Below are 17,633 nucleotides of genomic sequence, written 5' to 3' on the forward strand. Positions count from 1 at the left end.
TAATACAAAATAAACAAAATGACAACATTGATCATGCACATATTAATAATATAACATTATTTAATATAAATGTGATTATTTTATTGTTACTGCAGAAATCGGATGAAAAAAAAGTGATTATATACACTACATATTACATATATTTATGTAGACATATGTATTATAGGTTTTTTTTATAAATTCAGTTCTGTGTTTAGATATATTCTATACACAAGGTTTTATAATAAAAATTAAATTCTGAAAAAATGTGTTTTATTTAAATAAAATTCAAATAGTGATTCCTTTCAAAGAATGTTACTGCATAAGACATATATCCCAGATTCACCTTTTTTAATAAGCTATATATTTTTATCATTGAAAAAATAATGCAAGTACTAATTTTTACATTCTGCAAGTCAATGAATAATTTTACTACGACAATTTGCTCTAATATGAAACTGATTGTATACACGTGTATGTGTTACATATGTGTATGTATATACATGCAAACATATACGTATGCACATACAAAATAATATACGAACGCCAAATATTTCTTTTAAGTATTATGTTTGTTCATTCCAATTATTCTGTACTTTAACTTGTAGAGCTAAATTTCAGTTTATGTAAAACAGAATATGTTTTTCACAATTGCTATAATGTAATCAATAATAGATAAAATCATTACAAATCAGTCATAAAAATAGTTTTGTACCTATTATTTGAGTAATCAGTAATTAGCTAGACATTACATGTAGTTCAATAAATATGGGACCTCTTAGTAATATAATTTAGATAACTTCTGTTGTTTATTTAATAAAAACAAACCATATATAAAAATGAAAACTATGCATCTCGTTTAACCGCGTGTGTTGAAGTCTGTAATTTAAATCACTTACAAGAACTGTATTTCTCTATATATATATTGATATACAGGGTGTTCGACTTTTCATCTTGTATTTTCATTACCTGCCCACAGTTTTCGGGAGCGTAAACCGTTTATTAAACACCGTGTATTTACCGTCCAAAAGAATTGCATGTATTAATTGCTAAAATTTTTTCTAAGCAAATTTGTCAAGTGCAAGTCAAAATATCTGCAAAAAAGCTACAAATATATTGCATGTAATATAATAATGATGCAGAATGTCCGTGATTATTTGTCAAAAAGGATGGATTTCTTGATTTTTACATTGTTACTTGTTTGACATAAATCTATTTGGTGGTAGTGTACCCAATGCTAATTATACTAAAGTCATAAATTTGCTATTGTTTTTTTTTTTGTTACTTTTTCTGTATGTCAATCCCTGCCATTATCTCGGACTTGCGTGGCTACGTAACAACAGTCTATAACGCAATCTTACGTTTAGCAGCACAGACACAAACAGTATTTGTTTCTACGTTATAAGGAACACGCACAAATTCCTTTCCAAAAAATTATTACGTTAGGATTGGCGGGGCTACGAGGCAATGTCCGACATAAGCTGAGCGAGCAATGCTGGCTCTAAAAGTCCATGCGTTTGCCCCATCCTTTCTAAGTTCCGTACATCTTTATCGACCTCTTCTAAAGCCCGTTGTAACTCCTCCTCTTCTTCTCTCGACGGTTCATAATCTCCGTTTCTACCCTCTACAATTTTAAGTTACATTATCTTACAAAGTAAATAACAAATTCTATAAACTTACAAGATTTAATTTTTAAAAATTGCATATAATTAATTTTTATTGTTAGCTCTTTAGTTAAAAAATGCAGAATAATAATAATAATAAGAATATCACAATTACCTATAAATAAATCGTTAAAAGCATCCGGAGGCAAGTTATTGAGCACATTGCCAAAATCATGCTCGGCAGAATCCAAGGAAGCGAATACTTCGTTATCACCGAGTTCAACTTTAAGTCCTCCGCTCAGACCAAGGGAGCCTAATCCCAATCCTAGATTTAAATTTGACGAGTTTGAACTTCCCTGTGGAACATTCAGGTTGTTCAACATCTTGGTGTGATTTTCACTACAATTTATTTGGCTCATGTAATGACTCTCATCATGCATCAGTGCAGCACTCTTGGCAGTCTCTATTTTATTCGAGGGCGGTCTTTTACGTTTCTTCGGCTTAGACTTGGGTTTAGGTTTTGCCGGGATAGGGGGAGAAGCTGGCTTTTTACGAGCTTTCTTTGGTTTGGATTCTTGAATTTTACGGTGATAATTGTCCCTTTTCCTCGCATGTTCCGGACAAAGAGGTAATTCGTGCGCGACATCAAACACAGGAACACAACACTGTGTGTTGTCACTAAACTTGGCAGTGCAATGCTCGAATAAAAGCTGATGTCCGTTTAACATAATATGACGGGAACAATGTCGGGTACAAGGCAAAGATATTTGTTGACATCCTTCTGCCCCACAAGGTCCGCCTACTAATAACGGTCCGTCAAATATCTTGCTAGTACTTGGAGAGTCGCTCAAAGCTCGCGCAGTAGAAGCAGGATCTTTGGAAGCGGCTTCTAGCAAACATCTGACTCTGTGCCGCAACACAGCTTCGGCATCAGTCACATTGATACGCAACTGAAGCAGTTGTCGTTGTAACTGGGAACGCAGTTGGGACAGTCGAGCTGCCCGATTTAGCGACGCGGTAGATTCGCTAGAGAACCAATGACGCTGATAAATTGTCATTTCGTCTCCGCTCGAATCACTGTCAGACATTTCGTCTCCGGCTTTCGGATAATATAACAGTGTGTGGTCCCGACTTTGTCTCCTAGATCTCAATCTTTGCAAATTCTCAATGTGCCGCTGTTTATGCTGGACTAAATTAGAAAGTTTGTGATCCGAATTCTCTCCTGTACCATCCTCGATATTTGTTTCTGCCATGGAATTGACTCCGACAATCTTGTAACCTGTACCTGGCACAGGTGTCATCCTTATCTTCTGTTTCACGCATTTCCCCTTTGATTTGTTGTTCTTGCAGCCTTGCATTACTTCAGAATTTGTAGGCAGAACCACGGTAGCATTTCTTCCAGCACCAGTGGCAAATGGTTCCGGTTCACTAAAAATGTATGGATCAACATCCTGATGTGCCTCGGTTTTCAGCAAAGCCTTCAAGCGGTCCGAAAACTTCAATTTATTGTCCATGTTTGAATTTTCGGAAATAGGGACCTTCATTGATTGCCGCTTCTGTCCAGATCTGTTCCACCTGCATTCTCAAATCCTCCAAATCAACTTTTTTCCTATCTAGTTAAAACCTAGTTCACGCTATGTGCCAAGATCCAAGTATAATACACCGTCGATTAAAAATGTAATACTGAAATTGTACATCAAATTTAAAAAAATATATTTTATGTTGTATCACAGATGTTTACTATTATGAAAATATTCTAGTAAAAAAAAAAAGGAGATCCAAGTATACTTGCTTGAATAGTTTCTGTATAAAAGACTCAATAAATTAAAAAATATACTTGTATGGTACACCAATCGCGTTTGAGTATATTACATTAATGCATCATTCTCCTTTAAATCTATACAGATATGCAGTCAAACAAGTCATGGTATTTGCATCAATTACAGTAACAAAAGACTTGTAGAGCAACTGTACCAACGATTCAACAACTTTATACACTTATAAAGTACAGAGATTAATACTCAAACAGTATCCTCAACATCCCTCGACACGTGACTGCAATCAATGAATGTATGAAACGCGGAAGTTTCCTGGTTCAAGCAGCAAGCGTGAACTTAGTCCATTGCTAGATCAGGACAAAAATGATCCTTGCCTCACATAGCAGTTTATACGACATGTGCCCTACACATGCTCGAGCAACTGCACCATCGTCGTTGTTATCGCTGTCATCGTCATCGTCGTCGTGCGTTGGGCGGATGTTAGATTGGTGTGCAGCACTATCGAAGTGGCGCGCCTTGAGAATTTTGTGGCCGGCTGCCTGGCCATATCATCACCAAGGTAATCTTCCCGCGATTGGCGTACGCGTTACCGACCAACACTGCTTGTCGCTCCGACCTTCTCACCTTCCTGCCTCCTGTTTGCCTCCTTTTTGGTTAGGTACGCTCACCTCACATCGAGACGGTTTTCACTCGGCGAGTCGGCTGAAAATGCTACCGCGATGGATCACGCGGCATACTCTTATTCGACGATACCGATATCGCACACACTTTTAGACTTTCCTTATTCACCCCAGCCTGTTCCTGACGCTCCACTTGACTCGAGGCGATCGAGGTTGGGACGACACCGAGAACAATCGCTCTCGACAAAGGCGGCGACAAGAACGAAACGTTCGAATGCCAAAACGGCCACGGTACGAGCCTCTTCGATTTTGTGCCCGGGATTCGCTCGTCACAAGCGGCACACTTAACGCGATCACACGCGCAAAATTTCGACGTTCGTCGATAATAACATTAGAAAGACATGTCAGACTGAACGTGCGGGGGCAGCAAAATGGCGGCTATAGCACGACACGGCCCAGTCTTGAAGATACGGGAGAAAAATTCCCGAGCCCGCAGGCGATATTCTCGAATTCGGCGACGATGACGGCGCACAACGCCAGATTAATTAAGAATTACACTTTCTGGCGGGACACGCGATAAGCGAATAGTTGCGTCACGTGGCGGAATAAATGTCTTGAGCTCCGTAAAACATAACCTCTACGCCAACGCAAATGATTTCCGCGCAGGCAATTTTTTTCTGGCGCTTCCTTTCTCGTATCGCATGCCTCGCACACCGAGACCTTTAGAAAAGACACTGCGAAAAGAGATGTGTAAAAATTTGCTATTATCTCATCATCGAATTCGTTATCATACCATGAATCAAACTTTCGAAAGGCTAGGGAGCTGGAAACTTTTTATTGGCTGCGTTCCGCAGAGAGTTGCTCTGCAATTATTGTTATAAAAATCGTGAATCCGATTGGCGTATGCTCCTAGATTCAATCAAAATTACGAGCATACGCCAATTAGGTTGACGATTTTTATAACAAGAGTAACTTTGCACCGATTAATGACGTCATTTCATTTGAAAATTAGTCTCCGCCGATATTTAAGCAAAACAATTTTAATTATTTTTAATTAATAATTATAACATTATTTTGGCGTTAATTTATATTAAATCTTCTGCAGAAGGAGCCTGTATACTCGACACCATTTTTTTTTTTTTTTTTTTGTAAAAATAATTATATATATATATATAAATTAAAGATTGAGTAACGCAATATTTGTATAACATATTTAAACTAGATTATGCATTCTAATAAAAATTTTATGTAAAGTCCGCACAGACAATTTATACCACAGAAGAAGATAATTTTTATTTTAATAAAACAAAAATCAAATTAAAATCGCGTTTTAAATGCATTTTAAATAATAACACTGTGTTATCACAAATGTTTATCTCTCAACAAGGTGCTATACAACAAACGGTGTACACATGACACTTGCTCAATCGTTCCGATGTTCCTGCTGAAAATTGTTACTTATATCTTTTTTTTTCAAATTTCATTCGACGCAATACTATGTAATATGTTAAAACGTATTATTATACAACATAAACATGTGTATATATATTAACTAGGATGCCGTACGCGCGCGAGTTATTTATATTATGATCTTTATAACAGTTTAATCAATAAAAAATAAATTTTAAATTATTTTATATTATTGGCTCTTAAATACATTAATTGGCTTAACAGAAAAATAATTAAACAATAAATTCCCTTAGAACATGAGAAAAAAAAAATTAATCTATTTGTTACATTGCGCTCATGAATATATTCATATATTCATCAATTATCAAAGATGATTGCGTGTGATTGGCATAATCCGAAAAGATGTTTGTTTCGTTAATAAATGATATAATTACGCGGTAACAAACGATTTACTCTTGCAAAAAATGTATAACGTACTGGATAATAAAGAAATGTATAACAATGCGTACATGTATATGAATCAAACGTTATATGAAAGAAAATTCGTAAAATCTATTCGTAAGATTTTCAATCTATTCCGAAAATGATGAGAACTATCGTTCTTAGAATATTCTATTCTTGAAATCGATTGAACTGTTCTGATGACATTAAATTCTTATAGTTTGAGGTATAATTTGTGGTAGATCCAAGGGACGGTAATTCTTTTAATACAAAAGTTGTATTTGCAAACTGTTTATGAAATAACGAATCTTCGTTACGTCGTTCGTTGTTGAGGTTTCTGTCCTTTAATAACAACTGGCCGGCCTTTAATGAAACCTCGTTTACGTCGTGCAGTCTGAAACATCAATGTCCGACCCCCCATAACTTCAACTACGTTTCCAGATCAATTGCATAATGATGACAATGGGAAAACGATACGAAAAAAATCGCATGAATAAAAAAAAAATACTGTTGCGACCCTGCTCGGCAAGAAGTTTGAGGCTCGCGCGTGATTGTCTCGCGTGAAGATTTCAAGTTACTCGTTTTTCCGTCGCTGGATAGAATGTGACCGGGCGTATGCGCGACTAGCAAGCGGGAGCGCAACAATATATTCATCATTCTTTATCGTGAGGTTTCATCATATATGTAAATATTCGCACCAACCTTTTTGCTAATATACGAATTTGCACGGCGTGTGATAACTCGTTCAGAAATCGGAATTCTCGGTCTATTAAACTCCGCCGGTTTCTTCACCCTACAGATTAGATGTTTCTAAATTACTATCAAGTTTTGATTTTTTAAATAATAACAAAAATATAAACGCAAAAATTATTAAAAAAAAAAATTATAATTTACCTGTAAATCCTGACAAGCCAATGCTCAGTAGTATAAGCTTCTTCCAGATATGTTAACTGAAAGTTCTTATTGCCTATTTCCGCGTTACGAGTACGATCGTAACCATAAGGCGACCGATAATCTATTTTAACGTCTCCAAATCGGTAATAACTCAGCTTGTACATTAACGAGTTTAATAAAGTAGGGGAACCTTCAGAATCAACGCGAAATTCTCCTCTTTCGGTGAAATAATCACTTTCGCGAATGTCTTGAGGGTGTTCGCCCTCGGCAATACGAACCATCCATAAAAATTTGTTAATGTCATCACCACTATATCCAATCATTCCACCAAAAATGATCAATACGTAGTCCACATCTAGAGACGTCATAATTTCGTAAGCAGCACTTTCATTCGAGCTCATCGCTTTACCGACTAGAGCAATGTGCGAATTATTCCATGTATTATTGTCCACGAGAGTAGTTCTATCAAAAAATTAATGTAGTATTAAATCGCTTTCATACATTTATTTAAATAATACAACCTTATAAATGTCGTACCTGTTAGCCATACCAGCAATCTGGTATCCATAATCCCACCAACTCATGACTCTTGCGTCATTAGCGGTATTTTGAGCCAACCAGTAGTAAGCTTCTCGGAAATCGTCTAATATAGCCCTTCCACCATCATTACTATAAGATGCTAAAACAATAGATGGACTAGAATAAGCATTGCTAGTCACCCACGTGCAATGCACGGTAAACATCATTAGCAGCATCAGCATGCCGATGACAACAACGTTACGAAGATTGGGGCCTAATCCGTCACCGTTGCCTTTTGATCTTTCATGTTTCATTCTACGAAGCTTTCCTGCTTTATCGTACAACGCTCTACCGGGACTTCTTTCTCTTTCTTCTTCGCTTTCCTCGTTGCTCTCACTGCCATTTCCGTCCCTATCCTCTTCTTTGAGGAACAGTTCTACAAGTCTACTGACAGCAACACCAGCTAGTATGCACACTACCGGAGTTAAGGTCAGCATAAGCCTCACCATCACACCAGCGAAATAAACGGCACTTATGGCATACAGTGCAACTGTGAATAGATCAAATATTAGTTATCATTCATAATATTTTATTTCAAAATATTTTTATAACAAATACTTACTGAAAACGCGTTCGTCATTAACGTGTGTGATACAATACCAAAGACCAACAGGGAACAATGCGACAAGAACGTGCAAGTCAAAGAAAAAACTGAACCAAGTTGTTGGTTGATGTTCCGATACAGACGCGATTATTGGGATATGTATTTTGGCGTAACCGGTATCCCACAACGAATAGAATCTACCGCTCCAGGGGGCAACGATACCGGTATACGTTAATACAATCAGAATTAATAGAAGTATGGTAGTTGTTACAGCCACCACACTACCGAAATATTTCATCTCGGATTTAGTAAGTACAGTTCTTAAGTATCTAAAAACAAAGAAACTTTAATGTAATATATATAATATATATTTCCGAACTATTTGACCAAATTATTTTTCTATTTTTCAACTTTCTTAAATTCCATCTTACCTTATTTAAATAATTATCAATTTAAACCAAAAAAAAAAAAAATTATTAATCATGATGTTAAATAGATAAAATATATTAGAATTTTACAAATATTTATGCTTGAAATTTAAGAAGCTAATAAAATATATTTACAGTTTGTAAAACATTTTAGAAATATTATATTACAATTATTTTACCAATAAATTAAGACTTCAAAAACAATACGTACCTAAAGGCTGCTACAAAGATTATAAGACCAAATACACCAGTTGCTGCCATATGCTCAGAAGTTCTAATCGGTTGAAAACCGACAAATGGTATTTGCATACTCAATAAAAGGCCGAGAACATAAAACGTGGTGTAACTGGTAAATAATCGATTGCTAAAGCGATTTAGGACCAGTAAAGCAAACACATGAAGTGGAATCAAATTAATAATAAAGACGTAACCTCCCCATGCCGATACCATATAAAAGTAAGATAGAGCAGTTACACTTGCCCAAAAAATTGAACCAGTTTTGACTGACTTAACCCAAAGATAGTAGGTAATTTGTAATGCAAAGATTGCAATTCCCTCATTATCATAACTGCCGGCTACAGATCTTGAGATATAGCCAGGTACAATAGCAATAAAACAAGCGGCAAACAAACCAGCCCCTGCACTCCATATTTCTTTTGTTAATAAATATGTAGATATGGCAGTAAGGCCACTAAAAATGGAGCTAGAAAACACATATGTCTCTTATATGCACTGGTATGTTTAAAGAGTGCAGTATATAATGTATTGATCCAGATGTTATCATGAGCCCAGGATAAACAGTTCCACCAACAATCCGGCCCAATGGATACCAAGCTCGTTCATCAAACCAATTAAGAAAATTGTAAAATCCATGTTGCACCATATATGCTGTTGCTCTATAGTTGAACCTGAATTTAAGATACATTTATTATTTTTTAAATATATTACCGCATGTTCTCGTTATAAAATATAAAAATATGGCAACACAAAGCAAAAATTTCTTATCTCTTATCATAAGATACAGCACTCCACATAGTCAAACAACCATGGTAGATACATACCAGGGATCAAATTCATGTATGATACTCTCAAAGCGTATGACTGCAAAGAGTCTCGAAGCAAAGCCTGAAATCCAGGCAAGTAGAAGAACAGTAAAGGTGATAAGAGAGCTGAGTCCAGCGGCGTTTGTCAAAGTTGAAGACTTCATCTGTTTGCTCGTCGATCTCTTGTCAGGGAACATGACTTTCGCGTTGGCCGACATGGAGGATGATGACGAAGACGACGAAGACGACGGAGGCAATTGCTGTTGTAACGATGACTTGTTTGGCAACATGATTTCTTATTGCCTAGAGTTTGCCACGAGTGCGCTAGACGTGTGACACCGTAGATATCCGCGTTAATGATACTCACGACGTGGCGTTCGCCATATGTGCACGAGAACACCCGCGATCCCGTACGCGGCACGTTACGCGAATTGAGAAGAATGCGCAACGAATTATCAAATATCTCGTCGCACACCTAAACCTGGGGAGGCTAGGACACGTCGAACGCCGGCTACGTGTTAACCATGACCTCCACCGAAGCAACTCAGCAACTGCCATGCGAAACCTGCACCAGAGTGCAGCAGTAAACAGGAAGTTGGAAACGTTTCGACACAAAGTATAGAAATCATATGTGATGCACGAAAAATAATAAGCTCATCGAGCGGTCTCTCAACCTCTCTGCAAGTATGGCAGTGCAGCCATAAGACATATGTATCAGTACGTCATCTAGGTACATAATATGTTTATGGTGGCTTTATTCGTTTACATTTTTGTTATGTCGACCCTGCTGTGGACAATTCGAACTTTATAACGTAAACGTCAAAGAGTTTTGTTTCAAGTTTACTACGAGATTGATTGTTTTAATGTTAAATTATGGAGGGCCATTGGCTACAATCACTTAGGATGAAACTCGTGAGTACAGATGCATCAAGACTTCAGCAATTGTTGCAATCGAAGGTAGAAGATATGAACGAAATAAAAAAGAATCAAGATCAACGATTTAATGGTAAACTTTGTTATTCGTTAGTATAGAATTTAATTTAAACAGAAGTAGATTTAAAACACATAGATAAACTACATTGTTATCCATTATTTTGAAATTTATGAAATAAATTGTAAGACTATTCTATTTTTATATTTTACAGAGGATGAAATTAATATTAAAGAATTAACATCCAAATTAGATGCAATGAAGGAAGCGTTACACACAGAAACACAAATTTTGGAACACAAAAATAATGAATTGTCAAAAGAAAACATTTATATAGTAAGTGTAATATATATATACTTTAACTTCTACTCATTTATTTTATTACTACAGAACCTTATTTTCAATAGGAAGAGTTACAAGAGGAAAATGATAAACTCTTGCAAGAGATTAAACAGTTGGAAGGACAACGTAACAGTTTAAAGTCTTCTAAACCAAACTCACGAGATCAGCAACTGCTAGAGCTTGGAAGGTATGTACTATCATTAAATATTAATGTATTCTTTTTTTATTATTAATATTATCATTACGTTTGTTTTAAAAGGAAAAAGTTGAAATTATATAAGGAATTGACAAAGATACAATGGGATTATGCAGCTACAAAGCATAGTATTAAAGGCTGTATCCTTTTTTTTTCTTTTAATATCTATGCATTAATTACTTATAATAAATAGAAAATAAACTATTAGCTGTCCTTAATTTTTGCAACAGATGTTTCAAATGGATGTGATTACATTCATCATTTTTGTTATGAAAATCAAGAAATTAATTATAAGATAATAGATTCACTATGGAATGAAATATACTTGTGTACAAGTCAAGGTGAAAGCGAAAGAGAGAATCTTCAACCAAATTTTGCCAACTAATGTATATTATCTTTAAATGAAAAAATATTTAATTACTTTTAAAATACATAAGTACCATACATCGATATGTCACTTTACTTGTTTTTGAATATTATCTTTTACATTTATACTTTTAGTTTATAATTTTTTACATTTTTTTAAATATTTTTTTTTACTTTTTTTAAGTCTTTTATTTTCATAAAGATTGTAGCAGTCTTTGTACTCTATTAAGTTTTAGTACAAACTAAAAGATTAAGTGCATGATTTGTGTAATATAACATATAATAAATAAAAAAGATAAATAATCCTACCATTACAATAGTGCTTGCGATGCAGAAAAGTATGCAGCTTAAAATACTTGCACCAATAGCCAATACTGTCACTGAAAACATATATTTGCTTAGAACCTCAATGATAATGCAATTTTGTAATCATGAGCAAAGAAATGTATCATTTCTTACCTTGAACCATCATAAAACCAATAAATACAAATACAGTACTAATAATAGCAAACATAATAAAGAGAAGAATAGGTGTCAATAGTGATGTTATTGCAATGAAAGTAGCCACTTGTAGAAAGAGATTATGGGAGAGCTGTTCTTTAAATTTGAGGATACATGTACGAACATTAGGGTGATGTAAAAACATCTGGCACTTTTTTTTAGCTCTTTCTTCATCTGGAATTAAATACATCAAACCTTATTTTTTTAATTTTTCTTTTTTTTTAATAATAAATAGGATGGAATAAGAATATGACAAAATATTAATAGTCTTAGTAAGAAACAGATGAGTACTCACAATACATGATTATTGAATCATATATAGAGTCACTTTGCGTCTGAAATAAAATAATTGTTTATTCAGTTGGAAACTGAGAAAAAGCAACAGATAAATAATTTTTATAACTATGGAACAATTAGTGATAATAAACCGATACAATATAACAATTAATAAAATGATAGTTTGAAAAGCATAACTGCATATTTGATTTACCTCTGCCATTTCTATAAAGAGCTTAAATTCCTCCAAGTGATTTTTACTTAAACGTCGCCAAACACTTTACATATATCATGACTCGCATAGCACAGTTCAGAAATCGTAGTTGTATAAATAAAGAAACAATAAATGTATCTATTTTTTGCACATAGCTGTTTAAATATTATACAAGAATTTATCCAAATCCGAAAGTTTGTTAAGCAATGATACTCTTAAATTACATTTTATTGTATTATATATATATATTTGTCAATATTTTCTTTCTTAGTTTATTTTTCTCCTTTACCACCCTTTTTATCGGCATAAATGTCAAATGTCAAGGTTCGTCTAGACGGATTTGCACAAAGTAATACGCACAAAGTTAATGCGCGCGTGTAATTAACAATCTGTAATGCAAAATTCTTAATCTCGTCATGATACGATCGAATAATCTCTCGGGATGGCAAATATCACGAACGTGACCAGGATGGACCTAGAGCAACCTAAAGATATCTCTGGATATCTCTTCACCAGAAGGAGCTTCAAACAATCGAGAGCGCATTCTCATCGATCACCATATATTATATTTTCTGATGACTCGATTCGATTCGCATCGAGTTGTGAAAACAAAAGCTCATTATTATGGCTGTACCACTGGTCGCTTCGTCTCGGATCGACGAACTAGATCCATACGGAGCACAACCATCTGTGTTATCTCGCGACCCGTGGTCAAGGTAATTAATGACTCGAGTCGAGTCGAGGAGAGTCGAGAAGAGCCGAATCAAGCTCCAACCGTTGGCACTGTAGAGCTGCGGCAAGTAGAGATGGAGTATTGAGGGACAAACGTAAAACATGGCGGAAGCCGTTGTGGACGGGAGTCCGATGTCTCGGTTTTTTTGCCACAAGTGCAGCGTCGAGATCGAGCGTCTGTTGCCGGTAAGTGCGCTCTGACGTTTCCTGTTGCATCCGGTTATTCGGCCGCAGTGGAACGTCTGCGATTCCGGGCTAGCTGTCATCTCGTATCATGTGCAGAAACTCCCGTCTCTCTCCTCCCCTCGTGCTCGCGGCCGAGCGATGTTCATTCGTCTCGACCCTTCACGATGAGATCGGCCAAGTCGACGAAATCGTTCTCCCTGAATCTTGACGATTTCCCGAAATCCCGATGAGTCGTCCTCGCGGAAGGTTTTCACCTTCCGTACGAGCTCTTCCCGGAAAGCATGCTGCGCACGTATCTGCAATCGTTATCCACGATCGAATTTCGTTCGTGGAACGTACTTCGATTAAGTCAAGCGCGCACACTCTTGCACGATCTAACTGGAATTACGAAATCTACTCGCTTTTTGTGTGTTTGACGCTTATTAAGCGTACAAATATATACCAATTTGCTCTTGCGTCATGGGCACTTTTTTGTTTTGCTTGATGTCTTCGCGTTTTGAAAAGAGAGAACAATATGTAAAAATTCGATGCAAGTTATTTTGTTCATTTTATTATCGTTTTCAAAGCACACAGATATCGTTATTACATTGATAATTGATTGATACTGTTGTGTTATTGTTTTTAAAAATTAGCAAAGATTTATTTGTTTTATAGATATTTAAACTTGCAAATGTTTAACTAATATAAGCGTATGTATCCAGGCAATCTGTCGAGGACAGACATTGCAAGCTAAATTGCGTAACTCTGACTCCCTCCTGACTGACATTTCACTTCCAATTAGAATTACACATGTCCACGATGTGCGAGTGGCTTTATCGAAGAGCTGGAAAGCAGCAGCAACGAGGGGAGCTCAAGCATGGACATGAACAGCGAAGATCTGAGCGATGGAGACACCGACATTTTTGCTTACAATGTAAGTTAATTTATTACTAGAAATTTTCATCTTTAAAGCCATATTCAAAATTTTTATCTGTAATCAATACAGCCTTCACATCGCACTGACCGTGACATATTAGAGATGATAATGGGTCTTTCGAATACATACACCAATCAGCAGTTGAATACCAGTCAGCAGTCAGGGGGAGGCAATAGAAATTATGTGCTTGGAAGTAGAAGAAGGTCTAATTGGTCTCGCACCCCTCAAGATGGACGTCGCACCAGCAGGTATTATTTCATGTACATAAAACTTCGTTTATATACGTGTTAAAAAGTCGACCTCTTTACATCGCGCTTCGAAACGACTGACGTCGACGCTCGCACCCGGCGTTTCATGCATTCGGCGCCGATCTGCGAGTACGTTCCCCTGCTCGACCCCACAAGACGTTAATGTACACCAAAGAGCAGATACGGCGTTTTCCGCGGCGACAGCGGCTGGCGTACGTAATTCTAGACGGCCAAGAGAATAGATCGAGAGAACGGGAGGAAATCAGTCCTCGGCAATCCGACCGGTGCGGTACATATACGCGGCACATGTAAAACTCCACGCACACGACTCTAAAGTTACGTTCGCTAGCTGCCGTCGGCGCAACAAACGCTATATCTGCTTTCCAGCGTACAATAATTCCCAATAATGATCGATCTCTCAATTATAATAAGTGTGTAAAAACGGTTTTTAATAGTTTTTATACATTACGTTTGTGCGAAAAAATTAATAAAATAATAAATTGATTTTTTACTCGAAGTAGCAATCGTAGAAGACAAGACAGCCTACAGGTACCTATAGAGAATTTCATACAAGATTTTATCTTCAATCTCTCTGGTGCAGCGAGTCTAAGCAACTCTGTGGGACAAGATGCACAACCATCTGTGTAAGTTTTATATTATAAGTAATTGTATGATATTAGATCATATAATTGTTAAGTATACTACGTGTCTTAAACAACATATCGCTTTCGAAAGTTATGGGTAGAAAAATTTGAATAAAAAACGAAAAGTTTTTATAAAATTATATATGACTTTTTGCTTTCAATTCTAATTTCTTACCCACAGTTTTCAAAAGCAACATATTGACAGGGATACCCTGTATGTGCATCATAAATTCTTTCATAAATAATAGATGGGTAAATATTTAAATTTTAACTTATATATTCTTGAGTTATTAATTTAAACTCTGTATATCTATCAAATCAATTTCTATCAATATTTCTATCAATCAATCAATTGTATCTGTCAATATAAAATATCTTACTGCAATGTTTTATATGTATTTTTTACATTTAAATTATATATTTTAATCTTGGTTTCTTTCTCCTATGTATATTACAAGTATATGTATTGTTATAAAATTGTGTAATTTGTCAATGTCAAAAACGTACTTTCCAACAGCTGTGGCAACAGTTAAATATTTAGAAAGTTCATTCATCCATGGGGGTACAAGTCATTAACAATTTTATTTAATCTTTAGTAATTACTAAAATAAAACAAAATAATGTAGATTCAATATTAGACTGTTCTTGGGAAATCCTGGAGATTATGTTTGGGGTCGCGATGGATTAGACGCTATTGTTACCCAATTATTGAATCAAATGGACGGTACTGGACCACCACCTTTATCACGTAACCAGATCGATGAAATACCTACTACCATTATAACTCAGAGTCAAGTTGGTTAGTATCTAATAGTATGTATTTATGTTTGCAATATCTATATCTTTATTAATTTTTTTTCTTTTTTTAATCCTTGTTAATTTAAATAGGCAGAACAGTAATTGATAAAGATCTAAAAGTAAAATCAGAATATTCTTAAGCGTTATATTAAATTGTTAAATTTATATATTTTTCTTTTATAAAAATATCTTTGCTTCCAATTGTTTTAATTTACATTACTTGTAATAATTGTCATTTGTTAGATTTTTGAGAACGATTTTTTTTTACCCTTTTCTTTGCAGATTGTAAGCTACAATGTTCCGTTTGCTGGGAAGATTTCAAACTGTCAGAACCTGTTAGACAGTTGCCATGCGCGCATGTCTATCATGCACCGTGTATTGTACCATGGTTGGAATTAGTAAGCTGAAAATTTTCCACGATTTATTAACATGTGTATCAGACCTGAAATGTGAATTGAAATAAAATTGTATATTTTTGTTTTATTTTTTTAGCATGGAACATGCCCTATTTGCAGACAGAATTTGGGAGATCAAAATCAAGCTGAAACGAATCAAGATGCTGGAGCTAATATAGCTGGATCCACTTTAGCCGGATCCAGTTTTGCTGCTTTATTCAGGTAAAATTCCATAACAAAGTATTCATCAAACAAAAAAGTATTTTTTAAATATACTTGTTTAATAATACTTGATTTAATTTTAGTCTTTGTAAAATAAAATTTTTTAATTACTCACATGATAAACTGAATTGCACATTTTCTTCTTTTGTTTTTCATTTATAAAAATAAAGCTGATAACTCTCATAAGTATTTTCAATGCGTCATAATATGTGATACAGAGCAGCGAATGAAGCAAACCGAACAGGACAGCCAATTAGCCGGACATCGTCCACTTCGTCATCAACTTCATCAGAGTAGCTTCAGTACTTGTTCAAATGAGATTTGAGAGTGATATTTTTCTTTCAACTATCCAGTTTCATAATTTAGTCAAATATATATCTATTTTTAACACATTGATACTACTTCTCTGGCACTCTCTTTGCCTTTAATGAGGCAAATATCTTTACAGATAAAACGTGTCAGCTACAAAATTCGAACTACTATCACTTAATGGATTGATATTGACTTAATGTAAAGTGCTGAGTTCAACGAACTATTTTATTCTAAGTTTCAGCAAATTGTATTACATGGATATCGATCTAAATAGCAATGTTATAGATTAAATTGGTTACATTTGTCTCTGCTGTGGCTCAATTTTAACATTCAATATTAAAACACACGTTAGACTTTAATAGATCTTACGATCTATACTAATGCCATTTAATTTAACATTCATAAACATTTGATTGAATAATTATTTACAACGTGCGTGTTTAAGCACTAACGATTTATATATGCTGTTACATTTCGAGACAAAAAGGGACTTTTACTTTCATTTTATTTTAATAAAATAAAATTTAAAAAGACAAATATCTGAAAAACATCCTACGTAATTTTTATATAAACGTTTTTTTTTTTTTACACGTAGGCTATTTTATTTTAAATAGCGTTAATTTAATAAAATTTGGTATAAATCAACAATTTCTCTGCTTTTATACATAGAAGTATAACTTTTACTCGTCGTCGAGATTCAGTATAATTGATACGTGACATCAAATGACAAAATATAGATTCGTTATATTACAAAGCGTGAAATTTCATAATATGGAAACAAATTAATAATAGATATTTAGAATTTCTAAAAATAAAAAACTTGATTTCTATAAAAATATATGCACTTCGAATTAAAATATATTACGTGAATTAAAAAGACAAAAAGATTAAGAAATTAAATAAAAAATGAATACAAAATTGGTATACAGCATATTGGCATTTTTTTTTTTTTTTTTTTTTACTGTAAAACCTGTAAATGCTTCTGAAAAAAATTAATTATATAGATAACAACAATTGATTACTTTTTTAATTTT

General features: G+C 34.8%; 5 protein-coding genes across 9 annotated transcripts; 2 read left to right on the forward strand and 3 right to left on the reverse strand.

Annotated features, from left to right (window-relative positions):
* Positions 1-1,270: 1,270 nt before the first annotated feature.
* On the reverse strand, positions 1,271-4,579 carry LOC139113028 (INO80 complex subunit D-like). Of its 2 annotated transcripts, XM_070673928.1 has the most exons (3): positions 3,736-4,579; positions 1,759-3,158; positions 1,271-1,603 (listed from the first exon to the last, which is right to left on the reverse strand). In XM_070673928.1, the coding sequence occupies exons 2-3, from the start codon at positions 3,125-3,127 to the stop codon at positions 1,437-1,439; spliced, it is 1,536 nt and encodes a 511-aa protein (XP_070530029.1). In that variant the 5' UTR covers positions 3,128-3,158; positions 3,736-4,579; the 3' UTR covers positions 1,271-1,436. The 2 variants fall into 2 exon arrangements, with proteins under 2 accessions (XP_070530029.1, XP_070530028.1); XM_070673927.1 differs by having other exon boundaries at positions 1,759-4,579.
* A 1,020-nt stretch (positions 4,580-5,599) lies between these two features.
* Positions 5,600-9,890, reverse strand: LOC139113029 (dolichyl-diphosphooligosaccharide--protein glycosyltransferase subunit STT3B-like). Its single transcript, XM_070673929.1, is given in 8 exon segments — positions 5,600-6,226; positions 6,535-6,625; positions 6,727-7,188; positions 7,264-7,795; positions 7,868-8,178; positions 8,489-8,983; positions 8,985-9,185; positions 9,339-9,890. Coding segments are annotated over 8 exon segments (2,445 nt in total). The 5' UTR covers positions 9,611-9,890; the 3' UTR covers positions 5,600-6,145.
* Positions 9,891-10,050: 160 nt separating this feature from the next.
* LOC139113023 (kinetochore protein Spc24-like) lies at positions 10,051-11,237 on the forward strand. Its single transcript, XM_070673925.1, has 5 exons — positions 10,051-10,326; positions 10,466-10,587; positions 10,659-10,780; positions 10,853-10,929; positions 11,020-11,237. Exons 1-5 carry the CDS (start codon positions 10,194-10,196, stop codon positions 11,172-11,174), a joined length of 609 nt encoding a protein of 202 aa, XP_070530026.1. The 5' UTR covers positions 10,051-10,193; the 3' UTR covers positions 11,175-11,237.
* Positions 11,181-12,820, reverse strand: LOC139113024 (uncharacterized). Its single transcript, XM_070673926.1, has 4 exons — positions 12,147-12,820; positions 11,952-11,991; positions 11,615-11,830; positions 11,181-11,535 (listed from the first exon to the last, which is right to left on the reverse strand). The coding sequence occupies exons 1-4, from the start codon at positions 12,153-12,155 to the stop codon at positions 11,381-11,383; spliced, it is 420 nt and encodes a 139-aa protein (XP_070530027.1). The 5' UTR covers positions 12,156-12,820; the 3' UTR covers positions 11,181-11,380.
* Positions 12,821-12,907: 87 nt separating this feature from the next.
* On the forward strand, positions 12,908-16,666 carry LOC139113022 (E3 ubiquitin-protein ligase Iruka-like). 4 transcript variants are annotated; one of them, XM_070673921.1, is made up of 8 exons: positions 12,908-13,064; positions 13,846-13,977; positions 14,050-14,228; positions 14,747-14,872; positions 15,499-15,671; positions 15,953-16,068; positions 16,163-16,287; positions 16,506-16,666. In XM_070673921.1, exons 1-8 carry the CDS (start codon positions 12,981-12,983, stop codon positions 16,582-16,584), a joined length of 1,014 nt encoding a protein of 337 aa, XP_070530022.1. In that variant the 5' UTR covers positions 12,908-12,980; the 3' UTR covers positions 16,585-16,666. The 4 variants fall into 4 exon arrangements, with proteins under 4 accessions (XP_070530022.1, XP_070530024.1, XP_070530023.1 ...); XM_070673923.1 differs by having other exon boundaries at positions 15,511-15,671; XM_070673922.1 differs by having other exon boundaries at positions 14,750-14,872.
* Positions 16,667-17,633: the final 967 nt, after the last annotated feature.

The sequence above is a fragment of the Cardiocondyla obscurior genome, unplaced genomic scaffold (genome assembly GCF_019399895.1).
Source record: "Cardiocondyla obscurior isolate alpha-2009 unplaced genomic scaffold, Cobs3.1 scaffold93_0_53609, whole genome shotgun sequence".
NCBI classification, from domain to species: Eukaryota; Metazoa; Arthropoda; class Insecta; order Hymenoptera; family Formicidae; genus Cardiocondyla; species Cardiocondyla obscurior.

Coding starts and splice junctions, on each gene's coding strand:
- LOC139113022 (XM_070673921.1), top strand. CDS start 12,981: ATGGCGGAAGCCGTTGTGGACGGGAGTCCGATGTCTCGGTTTTTTTGC. Junction 13,978..14,049: donor CCGACATTTTTGCTTACAAT/GTAAGTTAATTT, acceptor TAATCAATACAG/CCTTCACATCGCACTGACCG. Junction 16,069..16,162: donor TTGTACCATGGTTGGAATTA/GTAAGCTGAAAA, acceptor TTATTTTTTTAG/CATGGAACATGCCCTATTTG.
- LOC139113024 (XM_070673926.1), bottom strand. Junction 11,831..11,951: donor TGATTCAATAATCATGTATT/GTGAGTACTCAT, acceptor ATTTAATTCCAG/ATGAAGAAAGAGCTAAAAAA. Junction 11,536..11,614: donor TGGTTTTATGATGGTTCAAG/GTAAGAAATGAT, acceptor ATATGTTTTCAG/TGACAGTATTGGCTATTGGT.
- LOC139113028 (XM_070673928.1), bottom strand. CDS start 3,127: ATGAAGGTCCCTATTTCCGAAAATTCAAACATGGACAATAAATTGAAG. Junction 1,604..1,758: donor TTTTAACGATTTATTTATAG/GTAATTGTGATA, acceptor TTAAAATTGTAG/AGGGTAGAAACGGAGATTAT.
- LOC139113023 (XM_070673925.1), top strand. CDS start 10,194: ATGGAGGGCCATTGGCTACAATCACTTAGGATGAAACTCGTGAGTACA. Junction 10,588..10,658: donor CAAAAGAAAACATTTATATA/GTAAGTGTAATA, acceptor TATTTTCAATAG/GAAGAGTTACAAGAGGAAAA. Junction 10,781..10,852: donor CAACTGCTAGAGCTTGGAAG/GTATGTACTATC, acceptor TTGTTTTAAAAG/GAAAAAGTTGAAATTATATA.